The 20,247-nt window shown below is 46.5% G+C and overlaps 1 protein-coding gene across 1 annotated transcript in view; it reads right to left on the bottom strand.

Moving 5' to 3' along the window:
- The window catches only part of KIF24 (kinesin family member 24), a 151,484-nt gene that overhangs the window by 51,081 nt on the left and 80,156 nt on the right, over positions 1 to 20,247 (bottom strand). Inside the window, exon 7 of the mRNA XM_030192858.1 lies at positions 15,320 to 15,425. Coding sequence (XP_030048718.1) covers positions 15,320 to 15,425 — 106 coding nt within the window. The remainder of the gene's footprint in view (positions 1 to 15,319; positions 15,426 to 20,247) is intronic.

Below are 20,247 nucleotides of genomic sequence, written 5' to 3'. Positions count from 1 at the left end.
ATGCAAGGTTCCACATTAGGAGTCACCGACCAGGAAAGGGATCTAGGTGTCATCGTTGATGATACGTTGAAACCCTCTGTTCAGTGTGTGGTGGCGGCTAAGAAAACAAATAGAATGTTAAGTATTATTAGGAAAGGAGTGGGAAAACAAAAATGAGGATGTTATAATGCCTTTGTATCGCTCCATGGTGAGACCGCACCTCGAATATTGTGTGCAATTCTGGTTACCGCATCTCAAAAAAGATATAGTGGAATTAGAAAAGGTACAGAGAAAGGTGATGAAGGTTCAGCGGTGTGATCTGAAGGGTGGCCGCCGTGGACAGTGTATCCCTACGGGATTGGGATTGTAAATGGTTCCTCCTGATGAAGAACACTTCGAAATGCGATTTCGCATCGAGGAGCTAGAGGAGCTTGAGCGGATTTAAGTGAAACCGGAAGGGGTTCACAGTGGGTGCCTATGGAAGCCTTTGCCAAGCCATGAATTGTCTTTGAGGAAGCCGGGTGTCCTGCTATGTAAAATCTGCTCCATAGTCTTTACCGTTTTTAGTGGAGTAAGAGACTGCTTCAGGATTTTTTGAAATATTTACAAGATTGTAATGAGCCTGGGACAAAAGGACTAACGGAAGATTGTGCTGGATCTTACGGGAGCGCAATGGACATAGTGCTTTAAATTCAATTTAATTACATTGACACGTTTATATGTATATAAAGTGGATACAACATTGCAATGTAATAAGGATAAAGTTCTAGGATGCATGGCTTGTGTGAGTGAGTACGTTGGCTCTACAGAGTTTTATGGGTTTATGGGTGTATTTAAATAAAGTATATGACTATTTAGTAGGAAGTAACAGGGTACTGTGTTTATTGTAATATATATAGTGTACTCTGGGTTGAAACGATATTCCCCAGTATAAGCGAGATTAAATTTGAACTGCCAGACCCTCAAACATTTTTCTAACATTTGGAGACCCCTTCTCAATGTTTCTACTCCCACCAGGGTATCCACTCTATTGGCTATCTTCGTGTCATTCGTAAAAAGGCAAACCTTTCCTACCAACCCTTCAGCAATATCTCCCACAAATATATTAAACAGAATAGGCCCCAGCACTGACCGTGAGGAACTCCACTGCTCACTTTCCTTTCCTCCAAGTGGATTCCATTTATCACCACCCTCTGCCACCTGTTGGTCAACCAGTTTCCTAACCAGTTCACCACTTTTGGTCCTAAGTTCAGCCTTTCAGTTTATTCACGAGTCTTCTGTGGGGGACCGTATCAAGGCTTTGCTGAAATCAAAGTAGATTACATCTAGCGCAAGTCCTTCATCTAGTTCTTTGGTCACCCAAAGAAGTCAATAAGATTAGTTTGGCAGGACTTTCCTTTGGTAAAGCCATGTTGCCTCGGGTCCTGTAACCTGTTGGCTTCTAGAAAGTTAACTATCCTTTCTTTCAGCAGTGACTCCATTATTTTTCCTACCATCGATGTGAGACTTACCGGTCTTTAGTTTCCCACGTCTTCCATCTCCACTTTTGTGAAGGGGGACCATATCCGCTTGTCGCCAATCTCGCAGAACCTCTCCCATCTCTGTCCAGATTCTCAAGCTGTTTATAAACCCTTTCTTCCGTAAACAGCGCAGTATCCACTCCGTTCCCAGATATTCCCTCGGCAACCAACTGCGGTCCTTCTCTATGATTTTCCTCCGTGAACACCGAAGAGAAATAATTGTTTAGCACGTTTGCCTTATTCTCCTCACTCTCCACGTGGAGGGGCATAATCGAACGGGGAAGACCATCTCTAAGGGTGCCCATCTCTGAGGACGTCCCCGAGAATGGGCGGGGCATCCTGTATTATCGAAACAAGATGGGCGTCCATCTTTCATTTCGATAATATGGTTGGGGACGCCCAAATCTCAACATTTAGGTCGGTCTAAGAGATGGTCGATCTAAATGTTGAGATGGTCATCCTTAGAGATGGTCGACCTTAGAGATGGGCAACCTCGGTTTTCGCCGATAATGGAAACCGAGGACGCCCATCTCAAAAACGACCAAATCCAAGCCATTTGGTCGTGGGAGAAGCCAGCATTTGAAGTGCACTGGTCCCCCTCACATGCCAGGACACCAACCGGGCACCCTAGGGGGCACTGCAGTGGACTTAACAAATTGCTCCCAGGTGCATAGCTCCCTTACCTTCAGTGCTCAGCCCCCCAAACCCCACAACTGTACACCACTACCATAGTTGTTAGGGATGAAAGGGGGCACCTATTTGTGGGTACAGTGGGCTTCGGGTGGGTTTTGAAGGACTCACATTTACCACCACAAGTGTAACAGGTGTGGGGGGATGGGCCTGGGTCCGCCTGCTTGAAGTGCACTGCACCCACTAAAAACTGTTCCAGGCAGTGGCGTACCAAGGGGGGGGTGGGGGCGGTCCGCCCCAGGTGCACGCCGCTGGGGGGGTGCCGCGCGCCAGTCAGCATCATTCGTTTCCATGCTCCCTCTGCCCCGGAACAGGGAGTAACCTGTTCCGGGGCAGAGGGAGCATGGAAACGAACGACGCTGACCGGCGCACGGCACTCCCCCCCCCCAGCGGCATTCACCTGGGAGTGAGGGGGTTCTTTCGCCGGGGTGGGGGGTGTCGCGATGCACCCGGGGGGGGGGGCAGGGCGCATCGGCGATCTGCCCCAGGTGTCAGCGCTCCTAGGAACGCCACTGGCTCCAGGAACCTGCATACTGCTGTGATGGAGATGGGTATGACATTTGAGGCTGGCAAAGAGGCTGGAAAAATATGTTTTTAAATTTTCTTTTTTTGGGTGGGAGGGGGTTGGTGACCACTTGGTGAGTAAGGGGATGTCATCCCCGATTCCCTCCGGTGGTCATCTGGTCAGTTCGGCCACCTTTTTGAGGCTTGGTCGTGAAAAAAAAGGGACCAAGTAAAGTCGGCCAAATGCTCGTCAGGGACGCCCTTCTTTTTTCCATTATCGGCTGAGGACGCCCATCTCTTAACCACGCCCCCGCCCCGCCTTCACTATGCTGCTGACACGCCCCCGTGAACTTTGGCCATCCCCGTGACAGAAAGCAGTTGAGGACACCCAAAATCGGCTTTCGATTATGCCAATTTGGGCGACCCTGAGAGGACACCCATCTCCCGATTTGTGTGGAAAGATGGGCACCCTTCTCTTTTGATTATGCCCCTGATAGTCACTCTCATTATCTTTCAGTATTACAATTCCATTCCTATCTTTTCTCCTTTCTCCAATATATCTGAAAAAGGTCTTGTCACCTCTCTTGACATCTTTAGCCATTTTTTCTTCCTCTACCCGTATTTCCCTCTTCGCTTCTTTGAGTTTAATCCAATAATAATAATTCTGTTTCTGTGCCATCTCTATATTGAATTGTATACTCTTGACTTAATGTAAGCCGCTTTGAGCCTGCTTATGTGGGAAAATGTGGGGTAAAAATGCACCAAATAAATAAAAATAAAATAATCTTTTCTGTAATCCTCTCATTGCGTTCTTTTGTATTTCCTGCTTTTATTTTTTCAGCTACGTGTTTGGAGAACCATATAGACTTCCAGTTCCTCTTGTTTTTGTTTACTTTCCTTGCATAAAGATCAGTTGCCATATTTATAGCAGCCTTTAGCTTTGACCACTGATTTTCCACTACTCCTACACCTTCCCATGCCAGCTCCTTCTTCAGGCATTCCCCCATTTTACCAAAATCAGTACATCTGAAATCCAGTACTTTGAGTTTTCTGCGCCCACACTCTGTCTTTGCCCTTATATCAAACCATATCGTGTGATGATCACTATTACATAGGTGGGCACCTACTCGGATATTGGAAACACTTCCTCCATTCATGAGCACTAGATCCAGCATTGACCCTTCCCTCGTGGGTTCTGTCACAATTTGTCTGAGCAAGGCACTTTGACAGCCCTACTTCTTTCCGATTCTGCAGACGGGACGATCCAATCCACATCAGACAAGTTGAAATCTCCCAACAGTAGCACCTCCCCTTTCATACCAATCTTTTGAATATCTTCTATCAGATGCTTGTCTAGCTTCTCCGTTTGTGCCAGAGGTCTGTAGATAACCCCGCGTGGATACAGGTTCCATCTTCTCTTTCAAGGACGATCCATAAAGCTTCTTCCTTTCCCCAGGTTCCCCGCATTTCAGCCGCTCTGATATTGTCTCTCACATACAGCGTCACTCCTCCACTTCTTCAGCCCTCTCTATCCTTCCTAAAAAGATTATAGCCCGGTATGATCACATCCTATTCATGGGACTCATTGAACCACATCTCTGTAATAGCAACAATATCCAAGTTTTCTTCAAACATCAGGGCTTGTAAGTCTTGAACCTTTTTACCTAGACTATGAGCATTTGTGCTCATTGCTTTCCATGTGCTGAGCGAGTTTAGGTGGTTTTCTATATTTAGATGACCTTTCCCTCTGCCTTCATGGTTATCCTGGGGGTGACTTTCTGAAATCCCTTGTTTCCTTTTGTCACCCCCGCCCTCTAGTTTAAATGTTTAGAAACATACTGTCTGAATTTCTCCCCAAGGATCCTTTTTCCTGTCACAGAAAGATGTAGCCCATCATTACAGTACAGCCTATTATTTTTCCACGTATTACCCCATGCTCCTTTGTATCTAAAACCTTCTTCTTTACACCAAGACTCAAGCAACTTATTGAATTTCACTGTTTTGCGTAGTTTTTTTCTCTCCTTTCCTCCATGTGGGAATTAATTCAGAAAAAGCCACAGTTCAAACCAAAGATTTAAGTCCCTCCCCTAGCTTCTGGAATGCTCTCTGTGTTGTAAACTTGTTATTGTTGGCCAGGTCATTTGTCCCTAGGTGAATTACAACATCAGTATTTGAAGCCTTGCTCTCTTCTTGGATCACTTTCAGTATTTGGTCGGTACACCAACCAGGTGATGTTGGTCTTGGGTAGTGACACTTGCTCTACTACCTTGCATATATTAAAATTTGGGGTGAAAGATCACGTGATGTGCTGAGCATGGGAAACAGATAATTTCCAAGTGCTTTGAAGATTGCACAAAATTATTGCCCCATCTCCTTGACAAATACTTTTCTGGATGCAGCAACAAGTAAATTGGTTGTTCAGTGGTGAATAAACAAATACATAAGGAGTCAGCTAATAGAGAGTCTGTGAAAGCTCCCTAAATGAGATAAAGACAGAAGCAAACTGGCTAGTTTCAAGAAGGTGGAGAGTGCGCTAGATGGCAGTCTCCTAACAGAAGCTATGATTATCCAACTTATGGCAATGATAGTCCAGGTGCTGGATAATACTGTCTGATCAGTTAAAAGTATCACAGATCAGAGGATTTTGCCTTGCTTCCCTGCCTCTCTCGACCCCTGCCGTAACCCTGGGCTGGCGGACGTCCTGCCCTGGCACGCATGCTCATTTTTAGTTAAATGAACCAAGCCAAACCCCCCCCCTCATTATTCATAGGAGAGCACCACACACAAGTAACAGAACAAAACAAATTATAGGAACCCCCTCAACTAAGTAGATACCAGAGCTACAGCACCATACTTCTTCTGACACTAGTACATCCTGAAGAATCTCTGCCTGACGTATTAAGAGAATTTAAAGACAATATTCTTCACAAAAAAAAAAAAAGAAAAGAAGTGATAACTTGGGAGCTCGAAGATAGATTGTATGATGTTAGGTGGGGAAAGGATGCCTCTCATATGGGCAGGAGATGTAATGAAATACTTGGGAGTAAATCTTCCCATGAAATTAGAACATTTATATGCAGTGAATGTAGTACCAAGGTTAAAGGTTATGATACAGTAGGTAACAGCAGGAAATAATTACTACGCTCCTTAACGGGCAGAATTTTCCTACACAAAATGTAGAAAAGTGGTTATATATGCTAAAAATGTGCCAGTAAATTCCGAAACAACAGGATAAGCAACGATTAACAGGAATACTATGCAATTTTTGTGGAGAGGGGGTATGCTTAGAATTAAGTTTTGTATTTTTCAATGTTCTTGGAAATCAGGGAACATGGCAGAGTTTATCAAATGCTCTATATAAGAGATTGGTTAGGCGAACAGCAACGCACACCCCACTGTATTTTGAATAGGAGCTAGTCAGACCTCTGAAAGCAAACTATATTGTGCATGCAAAGAACACCCAGCTACATCATCAAGTACTTTAGTTTATTCACATTTGATATACTGCCTTTCATAAAAATCAAAGTGGTTAACAATTAAAATCAAAAACAAAATAAGAAAGGAAAGGAAGTCCAATTTAAAAAGAGAAAGGGAAAACAGAAAAAGCAATTAGAAGAGAGAGGTTGCAACAAAGAGCACAAAAAGCTGACCACTCAGTCAGTTAAGTCAGTGTTTCCCAAGTCCAGTCCTAGAGTATCCCTTTTCAGTCAGGTTTTCAGGATATCTACAATGAATATGTATGAAGGAGATTTGCATATAATGGAGGCAGTATATGCAAATCAAGTTCATGCATATTCATTGTGGACATCCTGAAAACTTGACTGGCAAGAAGTACTCCAGGACGGGAAACACTGGGCTAAGCAATAAGAATAGCAGCCTATTGAAAAGCCATGGTGGAAAAGTGAGTTTTAAGGGCGGTGAAAAGTAAAGGAATGCATTAATAAAATCTGTCTGGGATGTCTAGAGATAGTTTTATAAGAAGAAAGGCTTTGACTATAGAGTAACAGTATGTTTACCCTTCCTTGGAAATCCAGATTTCAAGGGGAGAATGACAAACACAAGGTGGAAGGGAATGCAACTGATTAATAAAAGTAGTAGACAAGCAGAGGAGAATTCTACCATTTCATCAGTTGATATCTAACTATGGTATATGGGGCACAGACTAGTATGCCATCTGGATTATTGCAACTCACTATACGCAGGTTGCAAATACTGAGGAAACTTCAAACAGCCCAGAACACAGCAGCCAGACTCATCTTCGGAAAACCAAAATACGAAAATGCCAAACCCTTACGAGAGAAGCTACACTGGCTCCCACTCAAGGAACGCATTACTTTTAAAGTATGCACATTAGTCCACAAAATCATTCACGGTGAAGCCCCAGCTTACATGTCTGACTTAATAGACTTACCACCTAGAAACGCTAAAAGATCATCCCGAACTTTCCTCAACCTTCACTTCCCCAATTGCAAAGGCATAAAATACAAAACGCTACACGCATCAACCTTTTCTTATATGAGCACTCAATTCTGGAATACACTACCACGCAACCTGAAAACGATCTATGAACTAACCAATTTCCGCAAATCATTGAAAACCCATCTCTTTGATAAAATTTACTGAAAGAATCAAAACACATTAAGTCCGCACACACTATTAGTAATGCAACAATACATTCTCTTCTGAATTCCCATCCCCCAGAATTTTTTACCACATTTATACCTCTACTCATAGAAAAATGTTATACCGAATTGTTCTTCTACTACTGTTCAGTTGCCCTATTAGTTCCCGCTGTTTCTTTTCCATTGTTCCATTGTTCTTCTCCATTGTTCTATTCCCTTAACGACACTTTAACTTTGTTTTCTTCTCCATTGTTCTATTCCCTTAATGACACTTTAACTTTGTTTTCGCATAACCACTCACAATGTAATCCATAACCGAGTTGTAACAAACTGTATTTCCACCATTCACAATGTATTGTAAGCCACACTGAACTCGCAAATAGGTGGGAAAATGTGGGATACAAATGCAATAAATAAATAAATAAATATGCTTACGGACTAGTCTGCCATTATGTGACAACATTGGAAGGGCAGGTACCCACAGTGGACAGTCAGGAGAAATTTGAGGAAAACTTAGTCTTTGTACTATAGATAGATATAAATTATCAATCTATTATTTTAATTTAATTAGTACTTATACCCCCACTAGAGATAGTACTAAATTGGCAGCGCAATGGCAAGAAGACTTAGGTATCCCTGTCTTGGCAGACCTCATTACTGGAAATATATGTGGAGTTTCAGAGATTTTGGCTAATGTGGGCTTGCAAGAGCAGCAATATAAGTTTTCGTTATGAGCATATATATTCCTAAGAAGGCATGAAAAATGGAATTCGAACCAGTGGATGTGTTTCAAATGTGCGGCAGAAGGTAAAATTATGTATTACCTGATAATTTTCTTTCCTTTAGTTGCAGCAGATGAATCCAGGAACTGGTGGGTTGTATCCACCTACCAGCAGGTGGTGAGAGAACACTGAAAGCAGTGAGCCAGCCGGTGGTGGGAGGCGAGGATAGTGCTGGGCAGACTTATACGGTCTGTGCCAGAGCCAGTGGTGGGAGGCGGGGCTGGTGGTTGGGAGGCAGGGATAGTGCTGGACAGACTTATATGGGTCTGTGCCCTGAAGAGGACAGGTACAAATCAAAGTAGGGTATACACAAAAAGTAGCACATATGAGTTTGTCTTGTTGGGCAGACTGGATGGACCATGCAGGTCTTTTTCTGCCGTCATTTACTATGTTACTAGCAGTGACCCTGGACGCCCAGCTCCCTGTCTCCTTAGTATAGGTGATATCCCAAAGCAGAGAAACAATGGGAGACAGAAATAGAACACTCTTCTCAAGGCAAAAGGGCAACAAGCCAAACACAAACAATCTATAAATGTAACCAAGTCCAACTCCATGAACTGAAAAGGAGTCTAATGAACGGTTAAAATTAACTGTCTTGTATCAAATTCTGCTTCTTTTTCTTCTATCTTGCTTAAATGTCTGCAAATGCCAAAAAAACACAGTGAGGTATGAGAAAGTAGGGAGGGATCCTGGATTCATCTGCTGCAACTAAAGGAAAGAAAATTATCAGGTAATATATAATTTTACCTTCCTTAGCATTAGCAGCAGATGAATCCAGGAACTGGTGGGATGTACCAAAGCAATCCCTAAACAGGGTGGGAAGATACCACTCCCCGAGAGAGCACCGCAGTCCCAAAACTTGCATCCCTCCTCACCTGTACAACAAACGAATGGCGTGAAGTCCAAGTAGCTGCCCGACAAATATCCTCCAAGGAAAGAACTGCAGTCTCTGCCCAAGAAACCGTCTGTGCATGAGTCGAATGAGCTTGCAGACGTTGAGGAGGAACGGAACCCTTCAGCAAATACGCAGAAGAGATGGCTTCTTTAATCCAGCGAGCAATCATCACTTTGCAACCTGCATAACCCTGTCTGGGCCCAGCAAAGAGGACAAACAAATGATCCGAACACTGGAACTCATTAGTCAATCGAGAAGATGCAGTTGAGCAAAGTGCTGAGGAAAATCCTCTTTTTGAAAGGAAGAAAAAGAGGCTGATTTAAATGAAAGGCTGAAATCACCTTAGGTAAAAAGGAAGGAACCGTCCACAAGGTGACGCCTGAATCCGAAAACTGCAAAAAGGGTTCACAACAAGACAGAACCTGCAATTCTGAAACTGCGTGCCAAGGAAATAGCCACCAGAAACACCATCTTCAACGTTAGATCTTTCACTGAAGCGGCACACAACGGCTCAAAAGGGGCTCCCTGAAGAGTACTAAGGACTAAATTCAACTTCTAAGACGGACAAGGACCCCGAAAAGGAGGACGGAGGTGGAGCGAACCTTTCAGAAACCGCACCACATCCGAATGAGCTGCGAGAGAAACACCCGCAAGCCGCCCTCGGAAACAAGTTAGCGCAGCAACCTGCACCCGGAGAGAGTTATAAGCCAGCTCCTTCTTTAGGCCATCCTGCAGAAAGGCTTAAATCTGAGAAATCGAGGCCTTAAAAGGAGACCAAGCACGTTTGGCGCACCACGCCTCAAACATGCACCACACCCGGGCATAAGCTGAAGTAGTAGAATGTTTATGAGCAAGGAGCAAAGTGGCAATCACCGACTCATCATAACCCGTCTTCCTCAACTTCGCCCTCTCAAGAGCCAAGCCGTAAGACCAAAGCGGGAGACGTCCTCCATCTGAACCAGGCCTTGATGAAGCAACCCCGTAAAAAATGGAAGCCGCAGCGGGGACTCTACAAGCAGTCGCATAAGATCGGCATACCAAGGCCGACGAGGCCAGTCTGGGGCTACCAACACCACAAGACGCCAATGACTCCTGATCCGATGTAGGAGACATTTGATAAGCGGCCAAGGAGGGAAGGCGTAGAGGAGACCGCCTGTCGGCCATGGTTGAATGGGAGCGTCCAGACCTGCCGAATCTGACTCTTGCCGTCTGCTGAAGAATGCTGGCACCTTTGCATTCCGTTTGCTTGCCATGAGATCCATTACTGGAGTGCCCCACTGCTGACAGATTAGCCGAAAGGCCTTCATCAAAAGTTCCCACTCCGTCGTGTCGAGAAGATTCCGGCTAAGGAAGTCTGCTTGCAAGTTGCTCTGGCCCATAATGTGTGCCGCTGAAAGACAAGAAGATGGTCTTCTGCCCAAAGAAGCAGATTGTCTGCCTCTGAGGCCAAAGCTACACTCTGAGTGCCTCCCTTGCAATTTATGTAAGCTACCGCTGAAATGTTGTCTGACAGGACTCGAACCGCATGAACCTCCAGAAGATCTTGGAAGTCCCGGAGAGCTAGGTTGATTGCTCTCAATTCCAGGCGGTTGATGGACCACTTTGCCTCCATCTGAGACCACAGTCCCTGAGTCACCCGATGAAGACAATGTGCTCCTCTGCCTGAGAGACTGGCATCTGTCACCACAATCACCCAAGGAGGGGACGCTAAAGGCATCCCGCTCCGTAGGTTGCTGGCACAGAGCCACCAGGCCATGCTGCTTCTGGCACCCAGAAGCCACGCCAGACGACAAAGATAATTCTGAGACGTGGGAGACCAGCGACTTAACAAGGCGCGCTGGGGAGGACGCATACGAGCTCTCACCCACGGAACTACTTCCAGAGTGGCTGTCATCGATCCTAGAACTTGCACGTAATCTCAAGCTCGAGGACGAGAGAACTGCAACAGACTGCGAACCTGCGAACAAAGCTTGAGCCTCCTGCTCTCCAGCAGGAAGACCCGTCCCCAAGCCGTATCGAATAGCACCCCCAGATATTCCAACGTCTGGGAGGGAAGTAAACGGCTTTTGGGAAAGTTGATCACCCAGCCAAGGGACTGAATAAACTCGGTGACTCGAGAGGTCGCCGTCAGATTTCCATGAGCTGAATCTGCCCGAATGAGCCAATCGTTGAGATACGGATGAACTTTGATTCCCTGTTTCCGAAGAGAGGCCGCCACCATGACCATTACTTTGGAAAAAGTACGAGGCGCCATGGCTAGGCCGAAAGGGAGAGCGCAAAACTGAAAATGGCACCTCAAAACTACGAAGCGCAGGAACCTTTGATGAGGGGGCCAAAATCCAAGGCAGTGAGAAACTCTCCTGGCTGAACAGAGAAGATCACCGATCGAACTGTCTCCATACGGAAGTGACGCACCCAGAGGCAATCGTTCACTTTCCGGAGGTCAAGAATAGACCTGAAGGTGCCCCCCCTTTGCGAGGGACCACAAAGTATATTGAATACCGGCCGGTGCCCTATTCGGTTCGAGGAACAGGAACCACCGCCCCAATATCCAACAGCATTTGAAGGGTATCCTGAACAGCCTGCTTCCTGGAAGACGTGACACAGTGAGACTCCAAAAATCTGTCTCCGACGGGAAAGGCAACCTCTAACTTGTAACCGTCTTTTATAATATCCAAGACCCACTGGTTGGACGTTATAGTGGCCCACACCTCGAGATAGAGGGACAGCCGACCCCCTACAGCAACATTCTAGGGATGGACCTGCGCCCCATCATTGGGGAGGCCTACTGGTAGTCTGAGATCTGTTGACAGCTCTCGACGCTCTTTTATCGTTCCGAAAGGAAGGCTTCTGCTGGAACCGGGAACGCTGAAAGGAAGACGTACGACCCGGACGATAACGGCGCATCTCACGAAATCGAGGTCTAGCTGCATTAGATTTAGGAGCAGACCTAGTCCTGTCCTCAGGGAGACAGTGAGATTTAGAATCTCCCAAATCCTTAACTATCTTTTCTAGATCCTCCCCGAAAAGCAACTTCCCATGAAAGGGAAGCCTCGTGAGACGCTGCTTAGAAGTCATATCAGCAGCAGTGATGCAGCCAAAGCAAATGCCGAGCTGACACCGCTAGAGCCATCTGTTTACTACTACTACTTGACATTTCTAAAGCGCTACTAGGGTTACGCAGCGCTGTACAATTTAACATAGAAGGACAGTCCCTGCTCAAGGAGCTTACAATCTAAAGGACAAATGTACAGTCAGTCAAATAGGGGCAGTCTAGATTTCCTGAAAGGTATAAAGGTTAGGTGCCGAAAGCAACATTGAAGAGGTGGGCTTTGAGCAAAGATTTGAAGATGGGTAGGGAGGGGGCTTGGCGTAAGAGCTCAGGAAGTTTATTCCAAGCATAGGGTGAGGTGAGGCAGAATGAGCGGAGCCTGGAGTTGGCGGTGGTGGAGAAGGGTACTGAGAGGAGGGATTTGTCCTGTGAGCGGAGGTTACGGGCGGGAACGTAAGGGGAAATGAGGGTAGAGAGGTAATGAGGGGCTGCAGACTGAGTGCATTTGTAGGTCAGAAGGAGAAGCTTGAACTGTATGCGGTATCTGATTGGAAGCCAGTGAAGTGACCTGAGGAGAGGGGTGATATTTTTTTTTTTTTTTGTTACATTTGTACCCCGCGCTTTCCCACTCATGGCAGGCTCAATGCGGCAGGCAATGGAGGGCTAAGTGACTTGCCCAGAGTCACAAGGAGCTGCCTGTGCCGGGAATCGAACTCAGTTCCTCAGTTCCCCAGGACCAAAGTCCACCACCCTAACCACTAGGCCACTCCTCCACTCCACTATGAGTATATCGGTTCAGGCGGAATATAAGACGTGCAGCAGAGTTCTGAACGGATTGAAGGGGGGATAGATGGCTAAGTGGGAGGCCAGTGAAGAGTAGGTTGCAGTGAGGAGGCCAGTTTGGCCGAGGCCCTGACCAAATCATAAAGAGCATCCGCCAAATAAACGAGCGCTGACTCCATTGAAGCAGAAGCCAAAGACCCAGAGGTCAAATTCTGATCTTGCTCCAGACTCTGTTGAAACCAAGCCAGAGAAGCTCTGGCCACATAAGACCCAGAAACAGAAGCCTGTAAGGTTACCGCGGCCACCTCAAAGGAACGCTTAAGGGAAGCTTCAAGACGTCTGTCCTGCATGACCTTAAGTGCCACTCCCCCTTCCACCAGGAGAGTGGTTTCTTAGTGACAGCAGTCACCAAGGCGTCCACCTTAGGCAGAGAAACGGCCTCCAGGGAAGAAGGAGCCACCAGATAGAGCCGAGTAATTGCCGTAGCCACTTTTAAAGACCCCTCAGGATCAGCCCATTGAGCGGAAATAAGCTCTTGAATAGACTCATGCATGGGAAAGGCCCTAGAGGGTTTCCTTGTGCTCGCCATCCAAGGATTAACTGCAGCCGCGGAGAGTTCCTCAGGATCAGAGATATTAAGAGCTGCTAAAGCTTCGCATATGAGAGAAGAAAGCTCCTCACGATGAAAAATGCGCACAGCAGCAGGATCATCCTGCTCCCCCATCAGAGGCTCACCCTCCTCAAAGTCATCCAATTTAGAGGGTCTAGAGGATTCCCTGGACCCCTTCACTACTGAAGGAGGGGAAGACCCAGGCACCTCAGAACCCCCATCAGGGAGAACAGACAAACGTCTGCGTTTAGAAGCCATGTCCTCAGCAGACAAAGGAAGACAAAAATCATCCTGAGAAGCAAGAGCCTCCCTGGGTTCAAAAATGGACTGAGGGAAACAAGGAGTCCCCGAAGACATACCCCTCTTGAGCAAATAAGCCTGATGCAATAACAGAACAAAATTGGGGGAGAAACCCATCTCAACCCCAGCAGGGCCAAAAGCACCACTGAAAGCACTAGGAGGACCTGCAGCACCACTGCTCCCCATAGCCACTGAAGTGGGAAGGTGACTCCAGAGGAGAAAAAAGCACAGGCTCTAAAGGCGCTTCTGAAAGCAGTGCAAAACTGCGGGCAGCATGGTCCAAAACGCGGGCAGAGTAGTGACAGCTTCCCTGCCTCTGCTGTCGCTTCAGCACAACGCGCCACGCAGAGCCCCACTGCCAAATGGCAAGAGCCGCAGTGGGAACATCTCTTCACCGCCTCCGTGGCCATAACTGCCTCAAACGCGCTCACTGGACCCCGCCGCCCCATTACCACACCAAGAAGTGCGAGGTACTCACTGGCGCCGGAGGAAACCGTATGGAACGGCTGTCATTCTCCCGGGGAGCCCAAAATGGCGCTCCCATCCTCCCCACAGCCGAAAAGAAAGTTGAGTCAAAGCAGCCGATTCCAGCAGAGAAAAAAATAAATACATTCTCTGTTTCACCCTCTGCACTTTAAGCAAGACTGAGTAAAAGGGCTAACAGGCTTTTCTCTGTAGATTTTTCCTCTTTTTTTTTTTTTTAATTGGCTTCCAGCTACTCAAGGTGTGAGGAGAGATATTGATTTTCTTTTTTTTTTTGCAGCAAAGAGGGAGGCAACAGAAAGAGAAGGATAGGGGTAGGGCAGGGACCTGCAGCACAAGTATGTCCTTAAGGTCGGCACCCTCAGCCAGACACCACTACTACTACTACTATTTAACATTTCTAGAGCGCTACAAAGTGTACGCAGCGCTGTACAAACACAGAAGAAAGACAGTCCCTGCTCAAAGAGCATTCAACTGGGCAAAGGGCCCAGGAGAACCGCAAGAATCCAGGAGCTGGTAAGGATCCGTCCACCACCTGCTGGAGATAGAGATATACTGAGGAGACAGGGAGCTGGGCGTCCAGGGTCACTGCTTTCAGTGTTCTCTATCTCCACCTGCTGGTAGGCGGATACAACCCACCAGTTCCTGGACTCATCTGCTGCAAATGCTAAGGAAGATACTTTACTGGTTCATCTATTTTGAGGTTGTCAATTAATGCAGGATTACTGGGAGAAAGTGGTGCACTTTTTTGAGCAACTATTGCAGCTGTCATTGATTTAAAATGAGATAAATTATGATGTATCATTTGTATTCCACTGACATTTATCATTATGTCTGTTATAGATTTCTTCTAGTATACTGTTTTTATGTATATAGTTCTGACACTAACATTTTTCCTAGGCAAACTAAATCCTAGCAATACCTTCAAATTTATCTCATTTATTTTATTTATATTTTAATTTGATCATTTTACAGTTGTTATGCTGTTAATATAATTATCAATATACCTGTTGTACACTGCCTTGGGTGAATCTCTTCATTAAAGCAGTTGTTAAATACCAATAAATAAGCAAATAAAATAAGAAATAATATAACTTACAGCTAGAAGACTCTGGTTTATTTCAGCCCCTTCCATCTTTGTCTGCTTGTCCGATTCCCTGGCATCAGCTGCTCTCTCGCTACCAGCCAAATCAATAAAAGAGATTCTGCGGAAAAATTAAACATTAGTGATTCATTTTTATTCTTTCCAACTGAATGGAATGTTGGAAAGAAATTAGGTATAATAAATCAAAATAAAATGTCTGTCTGGCCCATCTATCTGACAGCAAAATAATTCTCCTAAAATTTAATGAAATAGGACCAAATGTGGCATGGAGGAAAAACCAGTAAATATAATGTTATAAACTGGGCCAGATCAGATCAGGTGTTCTCCTAAAAATAAAGCCCTCCAAAAATGGCCCAATGCATTTCAATATCTCCTCTCCCAGACACAGACACACAGAGGCCAATGCATAAAGCGGGGTTACTAATGACTGAATGTACATGTTGATGGCCAAGCAACGCAGAGAGGGGTTGAATGCAGGTGTTAACCTTAATGGAAAACATGGCTGCATATTGCATTCAAATGCATGGTAATGAGGCTATCTAGTGCTCTGTGGCTATGCAGAGAAGAAAACAGTAGTTTCTAATGCACCGACAAGGCAAGAAATTTAGTGGAAAGGATTTAATGCCAGTTTTTAAGATTTAACTACCAGTTTATAACTGAAACTTGGCTCTGCCCTGATGACTCTGCTTAAGTCGCAGCCCTCTGCTATGGTGGTTATCTCTTCTCCCATACTCCTCGCCCTACTGGTTGCGGTGGTGGTGTTGGTCTATTACTCTCACCCTCTTCCAAATTTCAATCTCTTCTTACACCTCAGTCTCTTTGTTTTTCTTCCTTTGAAGTCCACTCTGTCCGCCTATTCATTCCTTTGCCTCTTCGAATAGCAGTTATTTAAAGTCCTCCTGATAAATCTCTTTCATCCTTTCTCAGCAACTTTGACGCTTGGCTTTCCTTCTTTCATGATCCTTCCTCCCTCATCCTTGGCGACTTTACCATTCATGCCAATGATCCCTCCAACCATAGGCGGTCGGTGGCCCAACTGTTTGGGGAGGCGAAAGGGGGCGGGGTTAGGGGTGGAGTCAGGGGTGGGGCTTATAGCCACAATTAACACAGAAAAAAATAAGTAAAAATAAAATAGTCACAATACCTTTTATTAAATTTAGATATTAGATATGTATCATATGTCAAAGAATAAAGTGGTTGCTCAAAGCATATACTAACCACAATCGCTCAACTGCAAAACAGTATGCACAAATTTGTGCAAGAACACACTCAGAACCTTACTGTACCATAACACTAGGCAGACCCTAATACACCAATATACCACCCATATAGAAAATGCAGACCGTCAACAATATGAAACAAGGGACCATAATATCACAATTCTCATGTAGAGCCACAAAACACCCTTTTAGGGTGAATAGTGTTCACAATGAGCTCCTTTTATTAACAACTATATGTAGATCCTTCAAGAGGTAGTGTGTCATGATTTAGGCTCTAAAACCCTTTCCGATGTTTTGGTGCCACCTCAGTAATGCCAATACACAATCTCTCCACTGCAAAACACTATACACAAACTTGTGCAAAAACACACTCATAACCTTAGCAAACCATAACAGCACTAATTCCAAGGACAGGATGAGCTACAACCTTATGCGTGGAAAAGCAGCACTGTAATTACACCGGGCTCTAAACACCAGTACACAACCTATTGAAACAAAAAAAAAAAGGGCTGTAAATACTACACACTAGTAGAATACTGCACCTTGATTACACATGAAAAACACACGACACAACAGATATGAAGGCAAAACTGGAAAGTTACCTCAAGAAGTCAGACTCAACATGCAGCAATACTAGAAAAATTGAAACTTACATGCAAAATATCACAGATGCATATTTCCAAAAGCTGACATATTCCAGTTAATAAATTCTGAGTAAAATACTTTTTTCTACCTTTGTTGTCTGATCATTTAGTTTTTCTATTCTTTGGTCCCAGTGTCTTCTTTCCATTTGATATTTTTTCTCTCAACATGTCCACCATCCTCCTGTGTCCTTATGCGTCCTGTCTACCATCTTTTGCCCTGTCCCTATCCTTTCTCTAGTTTCAGCATCTGCCCTCAAAGTGTTCCAATCCAGCCCTTAAATTCAGCAATTTCCCCTCCACCCAAATCCAGCATGTCCCCCCTCCATCCATGTGCATGAACTTCCTCTGTCTTTCCTGCCCTCCATCCATGTCCAGCATTTCTCCTCTCTCCCTTCCACTCCATCCGTGTGCATCTCCTTCCTTTGTCTTTCCTTCCTTCCATCCTTGTCCAACATTTCTCCTCTCTTCCCTCCCCTCCATCCATGTCTTTCTCTTCTACCCTTCCATCCAGTACCATCCCTCTTTCTCTCTCCATCCTTCTACCCATTACCCTCTCCCAATCCTTCCGTCTATTGTCTCCCTCTCCTTCCATCCATTGTCTCCCTCTATCTCCCCTTCCTTCTAAACAGTTCTCTCTCTCTCTCGACCCTTTTCCATTCAGCATGTCCTCTCTATCCCCATCCTTCCAGTGTCTTTCCTCTTTACCTCCCTACCCTTACGTCCAGTGTCTTCCCTCTTTCTGCCCCCTCCTTCCAGCATTTTCCCTCTTACTTCCTCCTTTCATTCAGCATTTCTCCATCTGACAGCTAGGGTCTCCCCCAGTTTCTCCCCAGCAGCTTCTCTCTCTCTCTCTCTCCCCCCCCCCCCATCTTTCCACTAATCTCTCTCTCTCTCCTCTTCCATCCAGCATCTTCTCTCTGGCTCTCCCATGCTCTCTTCCATGTCCCCTCTTTCTCTCCCCATCTCTCTGGCTCTCCCCTGCTCTCTTCCATGTCCCCTCTTTCTCTCCCCATCTCTCTCTGGCTCTCCCCTGCTCTCTTCCATGTCCCCTTTTTCGCTCCCCATCTCTCTCTGGCTCTCCCATGCTCTCTTCCATGTCCCCTCTTTCTCTCCCCATCTCTCTCTCTCTGGCTCTCCCCTGCTCTCTTCCATGTCCCCTCTTTCTCTCCCCATCTCTGACTCTCTCCTGCTCTTTTGCATGTCCCTGGCTCTCCCACTGCACTTTTCCACTTTCTCTCTCTCTCCTCCAGCGTCCTCATGCATCCCACCTTTCTCTTCCCTCCCCTTCTTGCTCCCAACACTCTCACTCCTTTCTCCACCCCCCTTTTCCTATTCCCTGCCATTGCTTTCCTTCCTCCCTCTTCCCCTTAGATGTGGCACCTCACATCCTCCTATCTCCACCCCCTTTCCCTTTGGTCTGGCAGCTGGCTAACATGATGCATCGTCTTCCCCCCCCCCCCCCCCCGGACTAGTTCGGTATCGCTATCCCCCTCCGCTCCTGTCATGTGTTTGAATGTCGAGGATTCCTTCCGGTAGCAGCAGAATCGGCAATGATGTAAGCGCTGCTTTCAGCCTGCCCCAGAAGCCTTCTCTGGACAGCGTCCCTCCTACGCGGGAAACTGTACAGAGAGTGCTTCCGGGGCAGGCTGAAAGCAGCGCTTACATCATTGCCGATTCTGCTGCTACCGGAAGGAATCCTCGACGTTCAAAGACGACGTGACAGGACAGGAGCGGAGGGGGAGAGCGATATTGCAGTAGTCGGGGGGTGGCGGTAATGATCGCGCGGTCCACGGGAGGGAGGGAGATGTTCAAGGCAGCGGGAGGTGCACCCGGGGCGGTCCGGTCCGGTCCGCCCTTGCTGCACTTCTGGCTGGGGAGGCTTAGCCTCCCCAAGCCTCTTATACCGGGCGCCTATGCCTCCAACTCTTACGTCTCCCAGTTCCTCACCTTAACATCCTCCTTCAATCTTCAACTATGTGCCACTTCCCCTACCCACCAAAATGGTCACTGTCTTGGTCTTATCTTCTCCAATAACTGCTCTCCCTCCAGTTCCTTTACCTCAGATCTTCCTCTCTCTGACCATCATCTAATAACATAGTAACATAGTAGATGACGGCAGAAAAAGACCTGCACGGTCCATCCAGTCTGCCCAACAAGATAACTCATATGTGCTACTTTTTGTGTGTACCTTACCTTGATTTGTATCTGTCTTTTTCAGGGCACAGACTGTATAAGTCTCCCCAGCACTAGCCCCGCCTCCCAACCACCAGCCCCTTGATTTGTATCTGTCTTTTTCAGGGCATAGACCGTATAAGTCTGCCCAGCACTAGCCCCGCCTCCCAACCACCAGCCCCTTGATTTGTATCTGTCTTTTTCAGGGACCAGACCGTATAAGTCTGCCCAGCACTAACCCCGCCTCCCAACCACCAGCCCCGCCTCTGCCATCCAATCTCTGCTAAGCTCCTGAGGATCCCTTCCTTCCGAACAGGATTCCTTTATGTTTATCCCACGCATGTTTGAATTCCATTACCGGTTTCATCTCCACCACTGTTATGACCCGGTAGAAGTGAGCTCCTGTGCCCCGACTGAGCACGGCAGAGATGGAGTGACGCCGCACTCGGTCAGGCAGCCAGACAACCCCTAGCTTCACCTGGGAAGCGACCACCGTTCACCAAGAGTTGAGCTCCCAGTTGCAGGTGGCCACCAGGACTTCTGGAACCGGCGGGGTTGCACAGCCGCTGACCAGGCTGAACGGCAAGCAGACACAGTCCAATAGCCAAGTAATCTGTAGGGCAAAGAATAGTCAAACCAATCCAAGGTCTAGGCAGGCAGCAAACAATCGTGGTCAGAAAAACAAGCCGAGGTCTGGTACACAGGAATACAGGAACTGAGGAAAGCCGGTGAACAGAACTCCAGCGTGGACCTCTGAGACAATTGAGGCCGAAGCAACGAAGGACTGAAGGCAGGGCCTTAAGTAGTGGAGGAATTAGGCTCAAGCATGTGCAGCTGATTCAAGATGGCTGCCCCCATCAGCAGAGGTGCCTACATCCAAATATGG

Source organism: Microcaecilia unicolor, chromosome 2, assembly GCF_901765095.1.
Source record: "Microcaecilia unicolor chromosome 2, aMicUni1.1, whole genome shotgun sequence".
NCBI classification, from domain to species: domain Eukaryota; kingdom Metazoa; phylum Chordata; class Amphibia; order Gymnophiona; family Siphonopidae; genus Microcaecilia; species Microcaecilia unicolor.
The sequence above is the reverse complement of the archived record's forward strand: the minus strand, read 5'-3'. Positions and strand labels throughout refer to the sequence as shown.